General features: G+C 41.5%; 1 protein-coding gene across 3 annotated transcripts in view; it reads left to right on the top strand.

The window, feature by feature from the left end:
* The window catches only part of adam10a (ADAM metallopeptidase domain 10a), an 89953-nt gene that overhangs the window by 44760 nt on the left and 23189 nt on the right, over positions 1 to 22004 (top strand). For 2 of the 3 annotated variants that reach the window (XM_052481894.1, XM_052481893.1), the window contains exon 3: positions 15557 to 15675. In XM_052481894.1, the coding sequence (XP_052337854.1) occupies positions 15573 to 15675 (103 nt within the window). In that variant the 5' untranslated portion in view covers positions 15557 to 15572. Of the gene's footprint in view, positions 1 to 4880; positions 4900 to 15556; positions 15676 to 22004 lie in introns of those variants that run through there. The other variant, XM_052481898.1, reaches the window with a different exon arrangement.

A 22004-nucleotide genomic window follows, 5' to 3' on the forward strand; every position in this document is an offset into this window, starting at 1 on the left:
GTCTGAGTGTACAAAACATTAGGAACACCTTCCTAATATTGCATTGCACCCCCCTTTGCCCTTAGAACAGCCTCAATTCGTCGGTGCATGGACTATAAGGTGTCAAGCGTTCCATAGGGAGTCCATTTTCTTGGAGAAACAGACGAAACCGCACGAATGCGCGGCCATCCCGTTTTCAGTCAGCTGTTCATTCCCCCAAAAATAACACATACAATTCTACGGATACGACTGTTATTTTAATCTCATGATGATGTTCATCCGTAACAGTCGGTTACACAGTTGTGCCAGCCCTACTCATCTGTAACTTTCATAGCAGTTATTTCATTACAATCTCCAGCCCTGTTTCAGGCAGCATCTGATTGCTGTGGCTCACTGAAGCCGAGAGAAATAGAGCGCATCCACTTTTTAAATAGTCTGACGGATCATTTCACACCAGCCTCCCCCGGCACCTGAGTTTCAGAAAGGAAGCAGCCTAGATAGAACTATTGTTTTTGTTGGTGTACCAGGACTATAGTATTTACCGGAACCCATCTCCACCCACACTTCCAACAAGTCTGACTGAGACTGGAGAAAGGAGGGGATGTACTGTAACTCACTGACACGTGAAAAGGAGGTGTAGGTAGAGAGAACATGAAAGGAAAGATGTTACTAGTATTGCGGTTGGTCATGTTGCTGGTGATATGCTTGTGTAGAGAAAGGCCTTGTGTTTGGCTAACCTCCTTAAGAGGGTTTAATGAGTAAGTGGCTGCTAGAGGTCAGGGAGACATGCTGATCTACACACCCACAGACTGGTTAGGTGGGAGAAACAGGGAGGCTGGTTGGTGGGACTTTGATAAACTCAGAGGACCTTGACAATGTTTTTCCATGGCAACAGGATCCATTAGAGCCATTCCCTATCAACAGCAGGGAGGATCAGAGCAGAATTTAACCAGAGTGTATCCTGCCAGCCCAGAAGTTAAGCCAGGAGAGAACACAAATACTTGCTCACAACACACACACTCATCACAAGCTGCTGTGCTAGAAAGTTACATGCAGTGTGACTTGCTGGGCACCACACCTGCTGGGTGTCAGTGGAGGCGGAGTAACCACCTGTCTCAGGGTAGACAATCTCCCTCGCCTGCCTGGCACATGCATATGCCAGCCAGCCAGCCAGCCAGCGATACTGCTCAGGTGAGGAGTTGTGTAATATGTGGATCTGTTCAGTCCCTGATAGCGTTCCTCCAGTGTGGTGATTTACTTCGCCTGACATTATAGGGGACATTACTGGGATCATCTTGCTCTCTCCTCCTTTCATTCCCTAACACACTCCCTTCCCCCCTCACCATCACCATGGCCCCCCCTACTCCCCCCTCCTAGTGCAGAGATTTGCTGCATTAACTACAGTCATTTGACGCTGAAGTCATGTTGCTGGAAATAGTTTTTCTTATTGTAATACATTTGTGGCTTTTCAGTTTATTTAAAAATAAATTCTGTCTGGCAAGATGCATGATAATACTCCTACAGGCATAATTACATTGTATAAGAATTTCTCCTATTTCATAGAGACAGAAGGCATGAGGATGCATTCATTTAGTGGGATTATTATAGTTGAATGTCCTGAGTACATCATAATTAGATTGTTTTAGGTTCCAGTGACTGACAAGGAGCCTGCTGTACAGTGTGTGATGATGATGGAGGGAGGGAGGGTTGTCTATACCCTGTGGCTCTACTGAGCAGTGGCACTGAATGACTGACACAATGGGGAGGCTGCCCAGTCTGACAGCCAGACTGCGCTCAAGAAGGTGTATTACTGTGTTGATAATGTAGTCCTCGGAAACCAAACAACTTAAATATAGAAATGGGGTAATTTCAGTCATTCACAGTCACTGCACTTCATCACATCTCTATCAGTATCTCCCCTGCCTGCCTGTCAGATAGAAACAGATCCATTTTCCTGCTCCACAATGTAACACTGATAGTCTGACTTTTACCAGCAGAATGCTTCAGTATAGTTGTAGATAAAGCCTAGCTGTTTCCCCTGGCCCTTTATTTGAGATGTTGTAACAGTCATTGTCAGTTCATGCACAGACCTGCTACAGCATTCTGTGGCCATAGATGTAGATTCATGGCCTATGCACGGTTTTGAGAGGAACAGCCCTAACCTATGGGAGTAAAATCTTTCCTGGAAGTAGAGGGTTGAACTCATCTCTCACCCCCTCCTGGCACCCCTCTGCTCTGCAGCCCCCACCACTTCTCTCCCAGTATTCAGTATGCCTGTGTGCTCTGTCTGGTTGCTGAGGCTGGCAGTGAAGGCTCACTACACACACACAGCTGTCCTCTTTTCCGCCATTACCACTCTAAAAATAATGCCCCATATTTTAGAAAATGAAAGTCCAAAAAGCTGGCTAATTTTGTGCTCTATGCTCTGGTGGCCGTCCGTCTGCTGTCTGCTTGGGTGCGTGCTGAGTAGGGAATCTGGAGGCCAATACCTGGCTGTACTGTAGGGCATGTTCTACCAGTGGTGCACAGTGCTGAAGAAAGGCATCCTATAGAATATAGAACATTGTATCTACGGTGGTACAGATCACATAGTCGACATTCTGCAGTCAACTCTCCAGTGCATTCTCTCCTGAATAGATTAGACAAGGGGCATAATAAGGAAGACCTGTAAAGTGAAATCTTCCTGACTGAAATGAAATACACCTGTCCCTGTGCCACTGCTTGTTTGATTGCACTGTGGAGTGTGTCTCCGGTTGGTGTGCCAAGGTTAAGTGTTGTGTGGTAATTGAGTGTGTTCTCTCAGTGGGGTCTGGTGGAGGTGGCTGTCTGTCTAATGGCTGGCTGAGTCACTCACTCTAACAGACATTTGCATAATGCTTTGCTCTCTGAAGGGTCTCAGAGAGAGCCAACCGCTTCACCTGTCTAACATCGCCGTCTCATTTTGGACTGTGTATTGTCTGTCCTTGTTTGAGCGAGCGTTTTTGGCACAACGTCAGTTAGGCTGAACTCTGTGTGGATGGTAGTTATTAGTAGTGTTCTAATTGCTAGACTGAAAGGAAATGAAAGCAACCTCAGGCTGCTCCATCTGACAGCACTTTATGGACGTACATGTGTTTAACTCTCTTCCCCCATACATTCTGTTGTCTCAAGTACCACTATCATAAGACAGGCTGCATCTTCTTGCACTAAGCAGTAATGCTGACCCCATTTAGTTGACTGCTCGATTGTTTGATCGTTAGGCTGTTGGTCGACCAAGATTTCTTTACTCGAACAGTTGCAAAAACATTTATTTTTTTTCATGCTGTACATGACTCCTGTCTGATTTGCGCCTGTCTGACAAATCCATTGTGGAGGCTGTGGGGATGGAACAGTCCTTCACTCTAAGACGTGCTACTGAAATAGTATATGGTTAAGGACAATAGTGCAATACTATTAATAACAAGATTATTTTATAACATGCGCTTTCTCCCGTGTGAATTGGTGCCTTTTTCCTAGACCCTGTTGCTATGTGCATAAAAGCAAAGTTAACCTTCTATTGGTGTTGAGAACAATGCTGTGGAGGCAGCAGCGGAGTTAGGAGATGAGAACCTGCCCTTGCCTTAATTGACTAAGAAAATTGAGGAGCGAGGTCTATAATCAACCGTCTAACTGTTAAATGTGCCTGACTTTTTTTTTTATAAATCATCCATATACAGTACCAGTCAAAGGTTTGGACACACCTACTCACTCAAGGGTTTTTCTTTATTTGTACTATTTTCTACATTGTAGAATAATAGTAAGACAAACTCTGAAATAACACATGGAATCATGTAGTAACCAAAAAATGTTAAATCAAAATATATGTTAGATTCATTAAAGTAGCCACCCTTTGCCATGATGACAGCTTTGCAGACGCTTGGCAATTTTCCAACCAGCTTCATGAGGAATTTACCTGGAATTCATTTCAATTAACAGGTGTGCCTTCTTAATAGTTAATTTTTGGAATATCTTTCCTCAATGCGTTTGAGCCAATAAGTTGTGTTGTGACAAGGTAGGGGTGGTATACAGAAGATAGCCCTATTTGGTAAAAGACCAAGTCCATATTAAGGCAAGAAAGCTCAAATAAGCCAAGAGAAACGACAGTCGATTACTTTAAGACCTGGTCAGTCAATCTGGAAAATGTCAATAACGGTATGTTTCTTAAAGTGCAGTCGCAAAAACCATCAAGCACTATTGATGAAACTGGCTCTCATGAGGACCGCCACAGGAAAGGAAGACTCAGAGTTAGAGGATAAGTCCATTAGTTACCCAAATAAATGCTTCACAGAGTTCAAGTAACAATCATCTCTACATCAACTGTTCAGAGGAGACTGTGTGAATCAGGCTTCATGGTCGAATTTCTGCAAAGACACCACTACTAAAGGACACCAATAAGAAGAGACTTGCTTGGACCCAGAAACACGTGCAATGGACATTAGACCGGTGGAAATCTGTCCTTTTGGTCTGATGAGTCCTAATTTGAGATTTTTGGTTCCAACTGGCGTGTCTTTGAGAGACGCAGAGTAGGTGAACGGAGGATCTCCGCATTGTGGTTCCCGAAACATGGAGGAGGAGGTGTGATGGTGTGGGGGTGCTTTGCTCGTGACACTGTCTGTGATTTGTTTAGAATTCAATGCACACTTAACCAGCATGGCTGCCACAGCATTCTGCAGTGATACTCCTTCCCATCTGGTTTGCGCTTATTGGGACTATAATTTGTTTTTCTACAGGGAAAGAACCCAACTCACCTCCGGGCTGTGTAAGGGCTATTTGACCTGGCCTCCACAATCAACCGCCCTGAGATGGTTTGGGATGAGTTGGACCGCAGAGTGAAGGAAAAGCAGACAACAAGTGCTCAGCATAAGTGGGAACTCCTTCAAGACTGTTGTGAAAGCATTCCAGGTGAAGCTGGTTGAGAGAATGCCAAGAGTGTGCAATGCGGTCAACAAGGCAAAGGGTGGCTACTTTGAAGAAACTAAAAATGTTTTGGTTATTAGGATATCTACGGAAATAAGACAGATCCTGCTTCTATGCCTGTGAGTGTTTTGTTTAATAGCCTACTGATTCCGTGAACACCAAGCCTCCATGAGCACCAACCACAATATGTTGGTTACATTTTTTAATCTTTGCTATACACTGCTATAGGCTTTACACTTTTATTTTCTCATTAGAACAGCCTCTGGTATTACTTATTAATTCAGTGCTAACACTGTTCCAAATTGTCAGAAATTATATTTATAATAATAACCACCTTTTTCTTGAGCTCATTTATTATTATTATTATTAGGATCATTATAATAAGTAATGTCATTCTCATTAGTAGGCTTAGTATAGCAAACTTGTAGAACCACCATCGAGCTGTAGCCCTAAAAGTGCACCCTTTTTAATCTTAATACCGCACCTTACTTAGGCCAATACTCTTTTATATAGGTGACTGTATCAATCATTCATTCATGTCATCACACAGCATACGAGTCATTCATGATTTGAAATGCAATCAAGCATTTTAGTTTTAAAATCAAACAAATCAATAGTTGGCGTAAACAATAAATAAACCGTTCCATTTCTAGCAATTGCATTCACAAATGCATGTGTTTTTAGTCTCTGCTGTAATAAAGGCTTTACAAAAAAATAACAATAACGCTAACATACACTCATCATTTATTTAGCGTTTACATTGTTCCAAACAGTCAGAAAGCTCTAACAGCACCTGTTTGGCACACATAATATGCACGCAGGGCTTGCTCCTTACCTTCTGTTTCTTTATTTCCAGTATTTTCCACAACTAGTCAAATTTATTCCACCCATCTGACTTCTCCTTTACCTCCTGAGCAACCAGTAAACATGATCCCATTTCAAGTGGGTCACGTCTTCTGCATCCATTTTATTGTTACATGTGTTCGGAGTTTATAACCAATTTATTGATGTGATTATGATATGCTATAGCTCAGGCCTTATTGGTCATGTGCATGCGATGCATACATGTGTCATGTAAAGAGAGCAAAGGTTGAGAGAATAGGGAATGTTTTTCCTAAACAAATTAGGAATTTCCGTAACTTTACAGTCAGAAATGGATGTAATTACGTTCCAACTTCAACACGGACAGCACGATAAACAATAATGTTCAGTGATGTTCGCTGCAGCAGCGAACAGACAACGGGTGCTAGTCACTTGCTGTAATGTAACAGTGCAGTAAGTCTGAGCCTGGCACAATCAAATCAATTGCAGTCAGACTTCATTATTTCATCACACAGTGGGCTTAAAGAATGAGACAAAATGTATCACTAGCCTCTAAACAATGCCACTTAATATAATGTTTACTTACCCTACATGTATATACTAGAGCTCGACCGATTATGATTTTTCAACTCCGATATACCAATTATTGGAGGACCAAAAAAGCAGATGCTGATTAATCGGGCAATTTTTTTTATTTTAATTTTTATTTATTTATTTGTAATAATGACAATTACAACAATACTGAATGAACACTTATTTTAACTTAATAGAAAACATAAATACAAATCAATTTAGCCTCAAATAAATAATGAAACATGTTTAAATAATGCAAAAACAAAGTGTTGGAGAAGAAAGTAAAAGTGCAATATGTGCCTTGTAAGAAAGCTTACGTTTAAGTTCCTTGCTCAGAACATGAGAACATATGAAAGCTGGTGGTTCCTTTTTAACATGAAACTTCAATATTCCCAGGTAAGAGGTTTTTAGGTTGAAGTTATTATAGGACTATTTCTCTCTATACCATTTGTATTTCATTAACCTTTGACTATTGGATGTTCTTATAGGCACTTTAGTATTGCCAGTGTAACAGTATAGCTTCCGTCCCTCTCCTCCCTGGGCTCGAACCAGGAACACATAGACAACAGCCTCACTCGAAGCATCGTTACCCATCGCTCCACAAAAGCCACGGCCCTTGCAGCGCAAGGGAAATATTTACTCCAAATCTAAAAACGAGTGACGTTTGAAACAGTATTAGCGCACACCCAGCTAACTAGCTAGCCATTTCACATTGGTTACACCAGCCATTAGGCTGATAGGCTTGAAGTCATAAACAGTGCTGTGCTTGCGAAGAGCTGCTGGCAAAATGCACGCAAGTGCTGTTTGAATGAATGATTACAGGCCTGCTGCTGCTCAGTCAGACTGCTCTATCAAATCAGACTTAATTATAACATAATAACACACATAAATACAAGCCTTTGGTCATTAATATAATCGAATCCGGAAACTATCATTTTGAGAAAAAAAAAGTTTATTATTTCAGTGAAATACGGAACCGTTCTGTATTTTATCTAACGGGTGGCATCCCTAAGTCTAAATATTCCTGTTACATTGCACAACCCTCAATGTTACGTCATAATTACGTATAATTCTGGCAAATTAGTTCGCAAAGAGCCAGGCAGCCCAAACTGTTGCATATACCCTGACTCTGCGTGCAATGAACGCAAGAGAAATGACACAATTTCACCTGGTTAATATTGCCTGCTAAACTGGATCAGTAGTTATAACTTTTGTTTTTTATAAGTTTAGTGCTAGCTAGCAATTTACCTTGGCTTCTACTACATTCGTGTAACAGGCAGGCTACTCGTGGAGTGCAATGGTTAGAGCGTTGGACTAGTGCTGTTGCAAGATTGGAACCCCTGAGCTGACAAGGTGAAAATCTGTCGTTCTGCCCCTGAACAAGGCAGTTAACCCACAGTTCCTAGGCAGTCATTGAAAATAAGAATGTGTTCTTAACTGACTTGCCTAGTTAAATAAAAGGTATAAAATAAATAAAAAATAATATTCGGAAATCGGCGCCCAAAAATACCAATTTCCGATTGTTATAACTTGAAATCGGCCCTAATTAATCGGCCATTCAGATTAATCGGTCGACCTCGAGTATATACTGTACTCAATATCTTCTACTGCATCTTGCCTATGCCGTTCTGTAGCATCACTCATTCATAACTCTATGTACATATTCTTCATCCCTTTACACTTGTGTGTGTGTATAAGGTAGTAGTTGTGAAATTGTTAGGTTAGATTACTCGTTGGTTATTACTGCATTGTCGGAACTAGAAGCACAAGCATTTTGCTACACTCGCATTAACATCTGCTAACCATGTGTGTGAGACAAATAAAAAATAGTTTGATTTGATTACTGCGTATAGTTGATTTGATTAAAATACATAGGATGTGTCTATATATAGAAAAATACACATTTTTTATTTGTGAAATTTGGTTGAAAGAACAGACCCGGCCGACAGATCTTTTTGGGGGGGTGGGTACAGCCCTACGAAGCAGGAACTAAGACTGTCTTAGGGTGTGGTTTAGGGGAAGTGGTTATGAGTGGTATGAGTCGAGTGAGTTTCTATGACAAAAACAAACATTCCTGAAATTTGTTTTGTTGGCAATATTGTGTGACTCACTGACTGTGAATGTCAACAGATTAGTCTATACATGTTTTCTTTGACCAGCCAAGTTAGTAGTCACAATATAAGTTTTTCAGTTTTATATACATGTGGATTCTTTCTTCCCTTACAACGCTGGAAACTGTGTGTGTGTGTGTGTGTGTGTGTGTGTGTGTGTGTGTGTGTCACGTCGTCCTCTCCTGACTGGGTTAGTGTTGTGTAACCAACCATGTGTCCACTAACACCCCAGCAGCCCGGAGGGGAGTCTTAATCAGAGAGCTGCTCTGAGCAGGGATGCCCACGTCAATTACAGCTGTCATTTGTTACCCAGTGAGAGGGCCTGGGCCTCTCTCTGTTATCAACAAAGCAAATTAGGAGGGCTGTTATTGTGAAGTGCTGTAGCTGTGATTAACCTGAGATGGCCCTCTGTTCCTTATTAGTTTTGGATGTACTGAGGGGAAATGGTCAGAATTTTAAAAATGTTTTGACTTGTTCTCAGTGTTTACAAATCCAAAGAGAAATATGACTAGATACATTTTCACTGTCCAATCATTGCAGTCTCAATGGGTTACTTTTATTGACTAACGATACATGTTGTCAAAATGTGAGATTGTGAGATTTTCTCTGTTCCCCATGTCATTATTGGGAAATACAATGTGTTGCCTTTTATTTAACTAGGCAAGTCAGTTAAGGACAAATTCTTATTTACAATGACGGCCTACACTGGCCAAACCCGGACAACGCTGGGCCAATTGTGAGCTGCCCTATGGGACTCTACAATCACGGACGGTTGTAATTAGGGTTGCAAAGAGTCTGAAACTTTCCGTAAAATTTCCGTACATTTTCCAAAGGAAGTTAAGCCCTGGAATTTTACTTAAATTGCTCATAAAAGTTAGCAGTGAATTTTTTTTTTGTGGGATACACAAGGCGGAATCTAGGTTTTGTGGCATATTTTGGTTAAACTATCCCCAATTCAATGGAATAGCAACCCTCTGCATGCACAGTGCATTCTTCCATCACATGTGCAGTGCACTCTTCCATCACATGTACAGCTTCTCCTCAAGATCTTGCACACTCATGAGATGCTATTGAGCCCACATTACTACACTGTCTGAGCCCAGGACTACTACATGTTTTCTGCTAAGTTTTGATTACAATACTGGTTGAGGTGAATATATTTTATGACATAAATGTCCCTTTTTTTAGGACCCTGTCTTTCAAAGATAATTTGTTAAAATTAAAATAACTTCACAGATATTCATTGTAAAGGGTTTAAACACTGTTTCACATGCTTGTTCAATGAACCATAATTAATGAACATGCACCTGTGGAGCGGTCGTTAAGACAATAACAGCTTACAGACTGTAGGAAATTAAGGTTACAGTTATGAAAACTTAGGACACTAAAGAGGCCTTTCTACTGACTCTTGAAAAACACCAAAAGAAAGATGCACAGGGTCCCTGCTCATCTGCGTTTATGTGCCTTAGGCATGCTGCAAGGAGGCATGAGGACTACAGATGTGGCCAGTTCAATAAATTGCTATGTCCGTACTGTGACACGCCAAAGACAGTGCTACAGGGAGAAAGGATGGACAGCTGATCGTCCTCGCAGTGGCAGACCACGTGCAACAACACCTGCACAGGATCGGTACATCCGAACATCACACCTGCGGGACAGGTACAGGATAGCAACAACAACTGCCCGAGTTACACCAGGAACGCACAATCCCTTCATCAGTGCTCAGACTTTCTGCAATAGGCTGAGAGGCTGGACTGAGGGCTTGTAGGTCTGTTGTAAGGCAGGTCCTCACCAGACATCACCGGCAACAATTTCGCCTATGGGCACAAACCCACCATCGCTGAACCAGACAGGACTGGCAAAAAGTGCTCTTCACTGACAAGTCGTGGTTTTGTCTCACCAGGGTGATGGTCGGATTTGCGTTTATCGTGGAAGGAGTGAGTGTTACACCGAGGCCTGTACTCTGGAGTGGGATCGATTTGGAGGTGGAGGGTCCGCCATGGTCTGGGGCGGTGTTTCACAGCATCATCGGACTGAGCTTGTTGTCAGCAGGCAATCTCAACGCTATGCGTTACAGGGAAGACATCCTCCTCCCTCATGTGGTACGCTTCCTGCAGGCTCATCCTGACATGACCCTCCAGCATGACAATGCCACCAGCCATACTGCTAATTTTGTTTGTGATTTCATGCAAGACATGAATGTCAGTGTGCCCTGGCCAGCGAAGAGCCCAGATCTCAATCCCATTGAGCGCGTCTGGGACGTGTTGGATCGGACGGTGGAGGCTAGGGCCACCCCCCTGAAATGTCCGTGAACTTGCAGGTGCCTTGGTGGAAGAGTGGGGTAACATCTCACAGCAAATCTGGTGCAGTCCATGAGGAGGAGATGGACTGCAGTACTTAATGCAGCTGGTGGCCACACCAGATACTGACTGTTAATTTGCCCCCCCCCCCTTTTGTTCAGGGACACATAATTCAATTTCTGTTAGTCACATGTCTGTGAAACTTGTTCAGTTTGTCTTGTTGAATCTCATGTTCATACAAATATTTACAAATGTTAAGTTTGCTGAAAATAAACGCAGTTGACACTGAGGATGTTTCTTCTTTTTTTTGCTGAGTTGACATGATTTTTTAACTAGTAAATAGTAGCATACAGCAAAGTGTGTTTAAATAATTTATAACTTGTTAACAATTTCTGATTGTTTTTGTTACCATGTTGGTTTTTAGCTTGCTTGAGACTGCTAACTGAGTATTAATTCACCTGTTTCCATACATGTTTAATTTTAAAACATTTGTCTTATAAAGGAGTTGTTTTAATCTAACTGCTTAAATATTTATCTGTACATGGAATTTTATTAGGCTTTTTTACTTTAATCATTTTTACTTTAATCATACTTTAATCATTTGGCCAAGTGCGTCAAGTTCCCTCAGCGCTCACAACAAGCAACGTCTGACAAAAATCTACTTCTTTTCAAGGTGAAAAGGATTAATCAGACACCATCGATAGCAACAGTTCATGGTCCTCCTGGAATCATTTCTCTTTTTTTTCCAATGGAGGAACGTAGTCAGAGAAATGCTGATGATGCTCTGATGCTCGCAGGCAATGTGTATTGGAAGATATTTCTGAATGCTCTTTGCCCAGCATACACCCCTCCAACCAGACATGCTTTATCTACTCAATTGCTGGATGCAAAGTTCAAGTGAAGGTCAAGCAAATCATAAAGAAAGCACTGTATTGCAATCATCTCTGATGGGTGGTCGAATGTTTGTGGGCAAGGAATAATTAACAACTCCACCCCTCAACCAGTATTCTACAAGAGCACAGACACAAGGGACCACAGACACACCGGTCTCTACATTGCAGATGAGCTGAAGGCAGTCATCAATGACCTTGGACCACAGAAGGTATTTGCACTGGTGACTGACAATGCTGCGAACATGACGGTTGCTTGGTCTAAAGTGGAGGGCTCCTACCCTCCTATCACACACATTGGCTGTGCTGCTCATGCATTGAATCTGCTCCTCAAGGACATCATGGCACTGAAAACAATGGATACACTCTACAAGAGAGCCAAGGAAATGGTTAGGTATGTGAAGGGTCTTCAAGTTATAGCAGCAATCTAAATTTGGTTGTCATCCAGGCAAATGTTGGGCTTTTTGAGCCTGACAACAAGCCATCCTCAACAAGGTTGGAACGTGACAGTGTAGGTGATGCCTCAGTCTGATGTTCAAGAGGTGGACATTGAGGAGGTCCAGGGAGAAGACATGGAAGCCTGAGAGAAAGACAACCAAAGCTTTAGTTTCTAGACTATCATTTTGCATATGTTTTTGGGAGATGCAATGGATCATTCAATATTCCCTATATTTTGTTTTTCAGTGAAATCATCTCGAAGATTTAACTAATTTAATAAAAGTTCAAGTCGTAACTAAATAGTTTTTTCTATTGAAAGGATTTAATCATTTGCAATTGTCTACTTATGACAAGGTGAAAGTTTTGTTTGTCTCCATATGATATGGTAAATATATCCAATGTAATAAACATCTACATTTTAAATTAAATGTATATTAATTTGCATATATTCCCTTTAATTCCCATGGAAAGTTTCCACCTCTGAATATTCCCCAAAGTGTGCAACCCTAGTTGTGATGCAGCCTGGATTTGAACCAGGGTGTCTGTAGTGACGCCTCTAGCACTGAGATGCAGTAACGTCGACCACGGCGCCACCCGGGAGCTCAAATACAATCCTTTTATGCATTCACTTCATTTGTTGATAGTCAATAGGCTCATCTTCATGGACTCATACAGATGTAACCTACGAGTCTGTTCCATTTCATATCCTATTCACATGGATTAAGAGCCAGGATATTAATATTATGATTCATGACTCATTCTGAATAATGGTTGATGAAACGGAGCAATAATGTCTGTATGTGCGATGTGTATTTTTTTAAATTTTTTTAAGAAATCAACCTGGCTAGATTTTATGATTTGCTTCAGTTCTGTCGTCACATTCCACGATTGGCTTGCGAGACTGTCAGCCTGCAGTGGTGTATTTGATCTGCGCATGTACCAGCACCAGCATTGCAAGACTCACTCTTATGTTTGTGTGAGTGAAGTATGCATCTTTGAAATAGTTTTCACATACAAACTTTATATGTCTGAAACTTCCCCAAAATAACATGGTTGCTGTGAGAGAGTTTATTTTGATTGGGGATTTTGTGCATTTATCAAAATCTCATCATGTAGCTTGATTTTCATGTGTCAACAAGATTATTAGAGAAATCGTTCTTCTTGCAAAGCATATAAACGTTTTAAATCAAACTATTATATTAATGTGACTTCACAATAGTTGTTTTTTCGTGCATATTGTGTGGCTGACCATAACACCAGCCACACTATACGATAAAGGCTCAATTTCTGCCTCTGCGAGAACTTTGTCAGAGCCTACGACACATACATATGAAAACCAGTAGATAGTGCTGATGACATCACCCACGTATTCCTATGGAAAACTCCTAATGGCGCATGAAGCGAGAAGTATTTGAATTTGAAATGCACCAGGGGGCTGAATGGCACCAAAACATTGCTAAGGATCATGTTGAAAGTGGCCATAACAGACATCATGGACGACGTAGTCATTTTCATCCTGCTTGAGAGAGTCGACCTTAATGTCTATGGCATGATGGCGCGAGCCTCCTCATAGCCTGCCAGCCCGTGATTGGTCTGTGTCAACATGGGGTCCTGTGTGATGACAAAATTTTGTCAGAATGGATTACTATTTAATAAATCTCGATTTGTTTTGAACTTTAACGTAATTTGTATGGGATCGAACTTAATCATAATAAACACATTTTAGAGCCCAAAACACTCCAGACCGGACACTGGGGGGCGTCCGACAATCATTTGCAACCTAAGAATTCGCTTCAATGCCCCAGCTGGCCCGAGAGGTTTCCTTGCCCCTGTTAGCTCGGAAGGCACCCATCCCACGTTGAGCCTCAGCCGGATTGTCTGGTCGTCAGGTCTTGTTCGCCCAGCCGGCCCAGGAGTTTTCATGTTTCGTTGGTGACGTCGGGCTTGGATTCCGCTGCCGATAGAACCGGGGCTTCCACGTCCTAGCTGGCTCCAGAGGTTTCCTTGACTCTGGCTCGGCAGGTTTCCATCCCACGTCTTACTGCACTGGATCAACGGGCTTCCACGCCGCAGCGGGATCAACAGGCGTGCTTGCCTCAGCCGGCTCGCCAGGCTCCCACACCCCTGCCGGTTCGTGGGGAGTTTACCCCCAGCCGGCTTGCCCAGCACCCATGTCTCAGCCGGTTTGCCCAGGTGGGACACCGGGTGGCGCCCCTAGGGGGGTACTGTCACGCCTACTCCCACTCTTCCCTCCTGGCGCTCGAGGGTGCCAGGCTGCCCTGCGTTACGCACTCCTTCCACCATTATTCACTCACATCTGCCTTCCCTCGTCACGCGCATAAGCGATAGTGGACTCACCCGAACTCACTCAATCACATGTTTATTACCTCCTCTATACAGTGGGGCACAAAAGTATTTAGTCAGCCACCAATTGTGCAAGGTCTCCCACTTAAAAAGATGAGAGAGGCCTGTAATTTTCATCATAGGTACACTTCAACTATGACTGACTAAATGAGAGAGAAAAAATCCAGAAAATCACATTGTAGGATTTTTAATTAATTTATTTGCAAATGATGGTGGAAAATAAGTATTTGGTCAAAAACAAAAGTTTATCTCAATACTTTGTTATTATACCCTTTGTTGGCATTGACAGAGGTCAAACGTTTTCTGTAAGTCTTCTGTAAGAACTTGCACAATTGGTGGCTGACTAAATACTTTTTTGCCCCACTGTATTTGTCAGTTCCCCAGCTCTGTTCCCGGCTGCTGCATTGATTGTAATGTTTCTGTGTTACCCGTGTGCTGACGCTGTTCCTGTCTCATTCTATGTCCGTTCCCTATTAAATGTTCGACTCCCCATACCTGCTTCTCTCCAGCGTCATCCCTTGACAGTAAAGAGAGGGATTTGCGCAAACAGAAAGAATTCAGAGTGATATGGCTATATCACAACCAGCTGTGATTGAGAGTCCCATAGGGCGGCATACAATTGGCCCTGTGTCGTCCGGGTTTGGCCGGTGTAGGCCGTCATTGTAAATACGAATTTGTTCTTAACTGACTTGCCTAGTTAAATAAGTAATGTAAGTAATGATTTACTTGACCTGTGTTCTGATAAGAGACTGGTGTGACTCTTGAGCTCCCAGCCCAGGCATCTGAGTCATCACAACTTTATAGGAAATATTATTCCTGAACAATAGATGTGCTGCATTTGTCCATCCATTAAGATGTTTCTCAAATAACAACCACTTTCTATTGTCTCCCCTGAGAGAAGTTGATGAAGGCCCTATATGTCGGTCTTTATTTTCATTTGCTGTAGGCCTATGTGAAATTAAGTGTCTTCTAGTCTGTAGTCTTCTTTCATTGTTGGGAGACAATGGTTTGGCATTGTTACTTGCCCTAATCCTTCTGTCATTCTGGCTGCATAGATGTTTACTGAACCATGAGCAGGAATGTTGGAGGTTCTAAACGGGGTCTGGGTAGTGTAGTAATGCATTTTCATGTTCCTCTCTTGCAGGCATTTCAATCTGCGGATGAAGAGGGACACCAGCCTGTTCTCTCCAGACCTCAAGGTAGAGGTATCAGGAGTGGAGGCGCCCTACGATCCCTCCCACATTTACACTGGAGAAATCTTCGGTAAGTCCAGGAATTATGTCTTTGAGCGACAAAGTCCTTGAGCACACAGGCACAATTACGATAGTTACTAGGGAAATGCTTCCTGCATCCAATTTGCTTTTGCGTTCATGTGTGGGTGTGTGCCAGTGTGTTGTGGGATTGTTAGCATTGGTAGTTTGGAGTTCATTGTAAAAGTCCAGCCTCCATGAAGCTGTGGTTTTAAACGTTGTTAATGGATATCTGTCTGTCTGTCTGTCTGTCTGTCTGTCTGTCTGTCTGTCTGTCTGTCTGTCTGTCTGTCTGTCTGTCTGTCTGTCTGTCTGTCTGTCTGTCTGTCTGTCTGTCTGTCTGTCTGTCTGTCTGTCTGTCTGTCTGTCTGTCTGTCTGTCTGTCTGTCTGTCTGTCTGTCTGTCTGTCTGTCTGTCTGTCTGTCTGTCTGTCTAATGTGTTAGTCACGTTCCAGTCTTACATCCTCAGGATCCTCCCCATGCCTGCAGCAGTGCTCACATGTAACACAAGTTAAAACCAGGCCAAGGTGTGTCTATCCGGTCATGTGACATGGTGTGTTTGTGTGGAGCTCTCAGATCCCAGCAGGCTCATCTCCACTCCACCTCATCATTTCCAGTTGCTGTCATCTCTCTTCTCCTCTGCTGAACAGACTGTAATTCAAATCAGACTCCACTGGAGCACTTCCCATCTCTATATCAAATGGAAATCTTGATCAGTTTCCTTTTAGAGAAGCAGCACTGCATTGTTCCAAGGACGACGATGTTGTAGCCTATTTCTCAGATGTGATTTGTAATGCAATGGAAAGGGTTGTCCAGACCAAAAATCCAGCAAGCTTTTTCTTGTCAATAATAAAGGTGGACATTCAAAGGTGGAATTTAGATTGTCAGAATAACTGTGCATTTACACACTGATGTATTCATTTATTTGCACAATTTCAAAATCAGAAATCTAGACTTTGAACTTCTGTAGTTGTGCTCTGCTGTGAAGGCCATACTCTTTGTCACCTTTAATATCTCCAAATCATATTTTCTTTATATTTTGTTTTTAACTCCCTTTCCCCTCCAATTTTTGTGATATTCAATTGGTAGTCAATTGGTAGTTAGTCTTGTCCCATCGCTGCGAAGGTCAAGAGCCATGCATCTTCCGAAACACGACCCTGCAAAGTCGCACTGCTTCTTTTTAGAACCTCCCCTTCTCCTGTTTTTCAGACATTAACATGTCTACCAAGATCATATTACAGCAATGTCATAAAAGCCCCACTCATTTGCTGTGCGCTAGCTAGGTTTCCATCCAATTGGAATATTTCAAATAATATGAAAATATGTGCATTTTCCCAACAGTGGTGTGTTTCCACCAAACATACTCGTTGCAGGTAAAAATCAGTGAATTTAACTTTTCATGTACCAAATAAAAATTGTTCATTCATTGTGTTTCCAGTGCATTTTAGATTCTAGCAATCGTTTTGTCACAAACTGGTGCGTTAAATAGTAAATGTGCCTACTCTGGTTTCGCAGATAGTCTACAATGCGGTAAGGCTTACCGGGTAGGCTAGTCCACATGAGATGATTAAGAGCTAGAATATATTTGTTTTGTCAAGTATTGATCATCATGTCACCAGAATAAAACCCTCAATATTTATTGGAAAGGAGCATCAAACTCATCACTGCGGTTTCAGCACGCTGTGAAGTTCATCAGAACTTATTTCATTTGTAGCCTAATAAACTGCATGGTTTCCCAAGTCGTAGTGGGAGGGCCACACATCATATCATCGCGTGACACCAAGTTTACTTCGATATGATGGTTATTATATCAATATTTGTGCATAAAGGCCACCGCCTTTTCTGGCATCATTTTACAGACACAAAGATCCCACTTGTCAAACAAACAAATGATTGTAGGCATTTATTAACTTGTATCAAAACTTCCAGTTTCCATCACAGCTGTCGTGATTGTTATTTATTTTAAATATACACGGTATGCCTCGCATAAAAACTGTGGATGGAAACGTAGTTACTGATATGTTTAATTGCCAGACTCACTGATGTTCATGTCTACAGAGGCGTTGATGTATGACAGAGAACCTTTAGGCTTTACAAAATCAAATCTAAAACCTTGCTTTTCCCCCCCATTATTTTTGTAAGTGGACAGTTTCCATATGAGAGATGAAACGCTGCAAGGAACACTTAATATTGTCCTCAAAGACTTAATAGATTTTTCCACATTCCCCAAGCTTGATGAGCTTTTTGGCAGTTGTTAATCTTCAGAGAAATAGTGGTCGGGTAATCATCATGCAATCACGCTTCAGCAAGCAAGGCCGCTTGCCAAAGGCATAATTGCTGCAATAACGAAGTGTTACAAAAATGGAATACTCTAGAATACTGCAATTAGGGATAAAGATTGCACTCAGAGTTGAATTGCAGTAAGTGGCAACATCTTTCTCTCCTCAACCCTTTTCTGTGTAATACAGTGCCTTCCGAAAGTATTCATATCCTTTGACTCATTCTAAGTTTTGTCGTGTTCCAGCCTGAATTAAAAATGTATTAAATATTTTTTCTCACCCATCTACTACATACAATAGCCCATAATGACAAAGTGAAAACCTTTTTTTAAATTTTTTTTTGCAAATGTATTAAATGAAATAAACATCAATACATGTTATAACCACCTTTTGGCAGTGCTTACAGCTGGTAGTCTATTAAGAGCTTTTGGATTGTACAATATTTCCACATTATTCTGTTTTAAGATTCTTCAGACTCTGTCAAATTGGTTGCTGATCTTTGCTAGACAGCCATTTTCAAGTCTTGCCATAGACCCTCAAGTCAAATCTGTGACACTGCCACTCAGGAACATTCAATGTAGTGTTGGTAAGAAAACAACCAGTGTATATTTGGTCTTGTGTGAATTTGTCTCCCTGTGTCTATTGGGAAGCAGACTGAACCAGGTTTTCGTCTAGAATTTTGCCTGTGCTTAGCTCTATTTATTTTCTTTTTATCCTAAATAACTCCCTCGTCCTTGCTGATGCATAGCATACCTATAACATGATGCAGCCACCACCATGCTTGAAAATATATAGAGTGGTACTCTGATGTGGTGTGTTGGATATGCCCCAAACATAACGCTATGTATTCCAGACATGAAGTTAATTTTTTTGCCACATTGTTTGCAGTTTTACTTAATTGCCTTATTGTAAACAGGATACGTGTTTTGGAATATTTGTATTCCATACAGGCTTCCTTTGTTTCACTCTCATTTAGGTTAGTATTGTGGAGTAACTAAAATGTTGACCCATCTTCAGTTTTTGCCTATCACAGCCATTAAACTCACTGTTTTAAAGTCATCATTGGCCTCATTGTGAAATGCCTGAGTGGTTTCCTTCCTCTCTGGCAACTGAGTTAGGAAGGATGCCTGTATCTTTGTAGTGGCTCGGCGTATTGATACTAGTGATGCACCGATATGACATTTTTGGCCAATATCCAATATTTTCCTTGCAAATACCGATAACCAATATTTAAAAATGTTACGTCCTTTTAAGCATTCTAGTACAGTTAAATAGTTAAAACACACACATGGATGCAGCGGTCTAAGGCACTGCATCTCAGTGCAAGAGGCATCTCTACAGTCAAATCCAGGCTGTATCACATCTGGGCCGTGATTGGGAGTCCCATAGGGTGGCGTACAATTTGGCCCAGTATCATCCGGGTTTGGCCGACGTAGATCATTGTGTATATAAGAATTTGTTCTTAACTGACTTGCCTAGTTAAATTAAGGTTACACACACACACCACACGGACCAAAAAGTGATCATACTTGTCAAGCAGTGAAGTTTCATCTGTCTGTCTGTGGCCTCTCTTCCTCGGTGTGCACTGTCACTGTGTCAGTTTCCATCTTGTCCAGATGTGTATGTAACATTTCATGTAAACCCTGTTTCTTGTCTGCATCGAAGTAGATATCCTTGCACATAGCATTGAGCATGGTGGCGACACAGTAAAGAGAGAATGCCTGTTGAGCAGGCATTCAACGCTATGACAGAGGGTATCACGTCTGATGCAGGCTCAGTTGATGAGCTTATTTCTTGAGTCGGTTGTTCAAATGGAGCTAGCTAGTGTGTTCATGTTTCAAACAACATGTTCTCAAATGGCATCAGCGGTATGACAACCAGCACATTCATGAGCATGAAATGACTTTCCTCAGTAGGAAATCCTCGACGACCCACTGTGTTGTCAAACTCAGCATGCTCATGGAGCTGTTATCGCTGGTCCAAATGTCAGTCGTGAAGTTAATAACAGTGACGCTATTACTGTGTAACTCCGGTAGGGCAACATCTGGAAAATAGTGCACTTGGTAGTAGATGTCGACCGATTTATTCGCAATGGCCGATTTTAATTAGGGACGATTTCAAGTTTTCATAACAATCGGATATCTGTATTTTTGGAAGCCGATATTATTATTATTATTTTTTATTTTATATATATATATATTATTTTTACAACTTTATTTAACGAGGCAAGTTAGTTAGGAACACATTCTTATTTTCATTGATGGCCTAGGAACGGTGGGTTAACTGCCTTGTTCAGGGGCAGAACAACAGATTTTTACCTTGTCAGCTCGGGGATTCGATCTTGCAACCTTACGGTTAACTAACGCTCTAACTACCTGCAGGCAATATTAACCAGGTGAAATTGTGTCATTTCTCTTGCGTTCATTGCACGCAGAGTCAGGGTATATGCAACAGTTTGGTCCACCTGGCTCATTAAAGAACTAATTTGCCAGAATTTTACGTAATTATGACATAACATTGTGCAATGTAACAGCAATATTTAGACTTAGGGATGGCATCCGTTAGATAAAATACGTAACGGTTCTGTATTTCACTGAAAGAGTAAATGTTTCGTTTTCAAAATGATAGTTTCCGGATTCGACCATATTAATGACCTACGGTTTGTATTTCTGTGTGTTATTATGTTATAATTAAGTCTATGATTTGCTAGAGCAGTCTGACAGAGCGGTGGTAGGCACCAGCAGGCTCGTAAGCATTCATTCAAACAGCACTTTTGTGTGTTTTGCCAGCAGCTCTTCGCAATGCTTTAAGCATTGCGCTGTCATGACTTCAAGCCTATCAACTCCCGAGATTAGGCTGGTGTAACCGATGTGAAATGGCTAGCTAGTGAGCGCTATTAGCGTTTCAAACGTCACTCTCTCTGAGACTTGGAGTAGTTGTTCCCCTTGCTCTGCATGGGTAATGCTGCTTCGAGGATGGCTGTTGTCGATGTGTTCCTGGTTGTTGCCCAGGTAGGAGCGAGGAGAGGGACGGAAGCTATACTGTTACACTGGCAATACTAAAGTGCCTATAAGAACATCCAATAGTCAAAGGTTAATGAAATACAAATGTTATAGAGAGAAATAGTCCTATAATATCTACAACCAAAAACTTCTTACCTGGGAATATTGACTCATGTTAAAAGGAACCACCAGCTTTCATATGTTCTCATGTTCTGAGCAAGGAACTTAAACGTTAGCTTTCTTACATGGCACATATTGCACTTTTACTTTCTTCTTCAACACTTTGTTTTTGCATTATTTAAACAAAATCAAACGTTTCATTATGAGGCTAAATTGATTTTATTGATCTATTATATTAAGTTAAAATAAGTGTTCATTCCGTATTGTTGTAATTGTCATTATTACAAATACATTTTTTTTTAAATTGGCCGATTTAATCGGTATTGCATTTTTTTTTGGTCCTCCAATAATCGGTATCGGCGTTAAAAAATCATAATCAGTCAACCTCTACTTTGTAGTGTGTACCGGTGCTCGGCCAGTTGGCGAAAGCCAACATCACCCACGACAGAGAACGGTTGATTGTCAAGGGCAATGAATTCCATTATCTTGGTGTTAATGGATTTCGCCTTTGAGTTCTCTCACTGAAATGTTCTTACTCTTTCGAATGACTGCTCGACTTGTTGACTGCTCGATCCACACAGCAGACATTGTGGGCTAGGTTAGGAAAGCTGTGTTGCATGTGTAACGCTACTTTTTACGTGGCGTCATTACGTCATGTATCTGTGTTATTAGTTTACACGTCAGCTTTGACATCGGTTTTGCGCATCGGCATTAAATTAAACATCATGTCGATGTTGGCATTTTTAGCTAATATTGACCGATTCCGATATACACCGATATATCCTGCATCCCTAATTGATACACAATCCAAAGTGTAATTTAATATTTTTTTATTTGTTTTAACCAATCTACTAATCGGTGCCCTTTGCGAGGCATTGGAAAACCTCCCTGGTCTATGTGGATGAATCTGTGTTTGAAATTCACTGCTTGATTGAGGGTGG

The sequence above is a fragment of the Oncorhynchus keta genome, chromosome 2 (assembly GCF_023373465.1).
Source record: "Oncorhynchus keta strain PuntledgeMale-10-30-2019 chromosome 2, Oket_V2, whole genome shotgun sequence".
Lineage (NCBI taxonomy): Eukaryota > Metazoa > Chordata > Actinopteri > Salmoniformes > Salmonidae > Oncorhynchus > Oncorhynchus keta.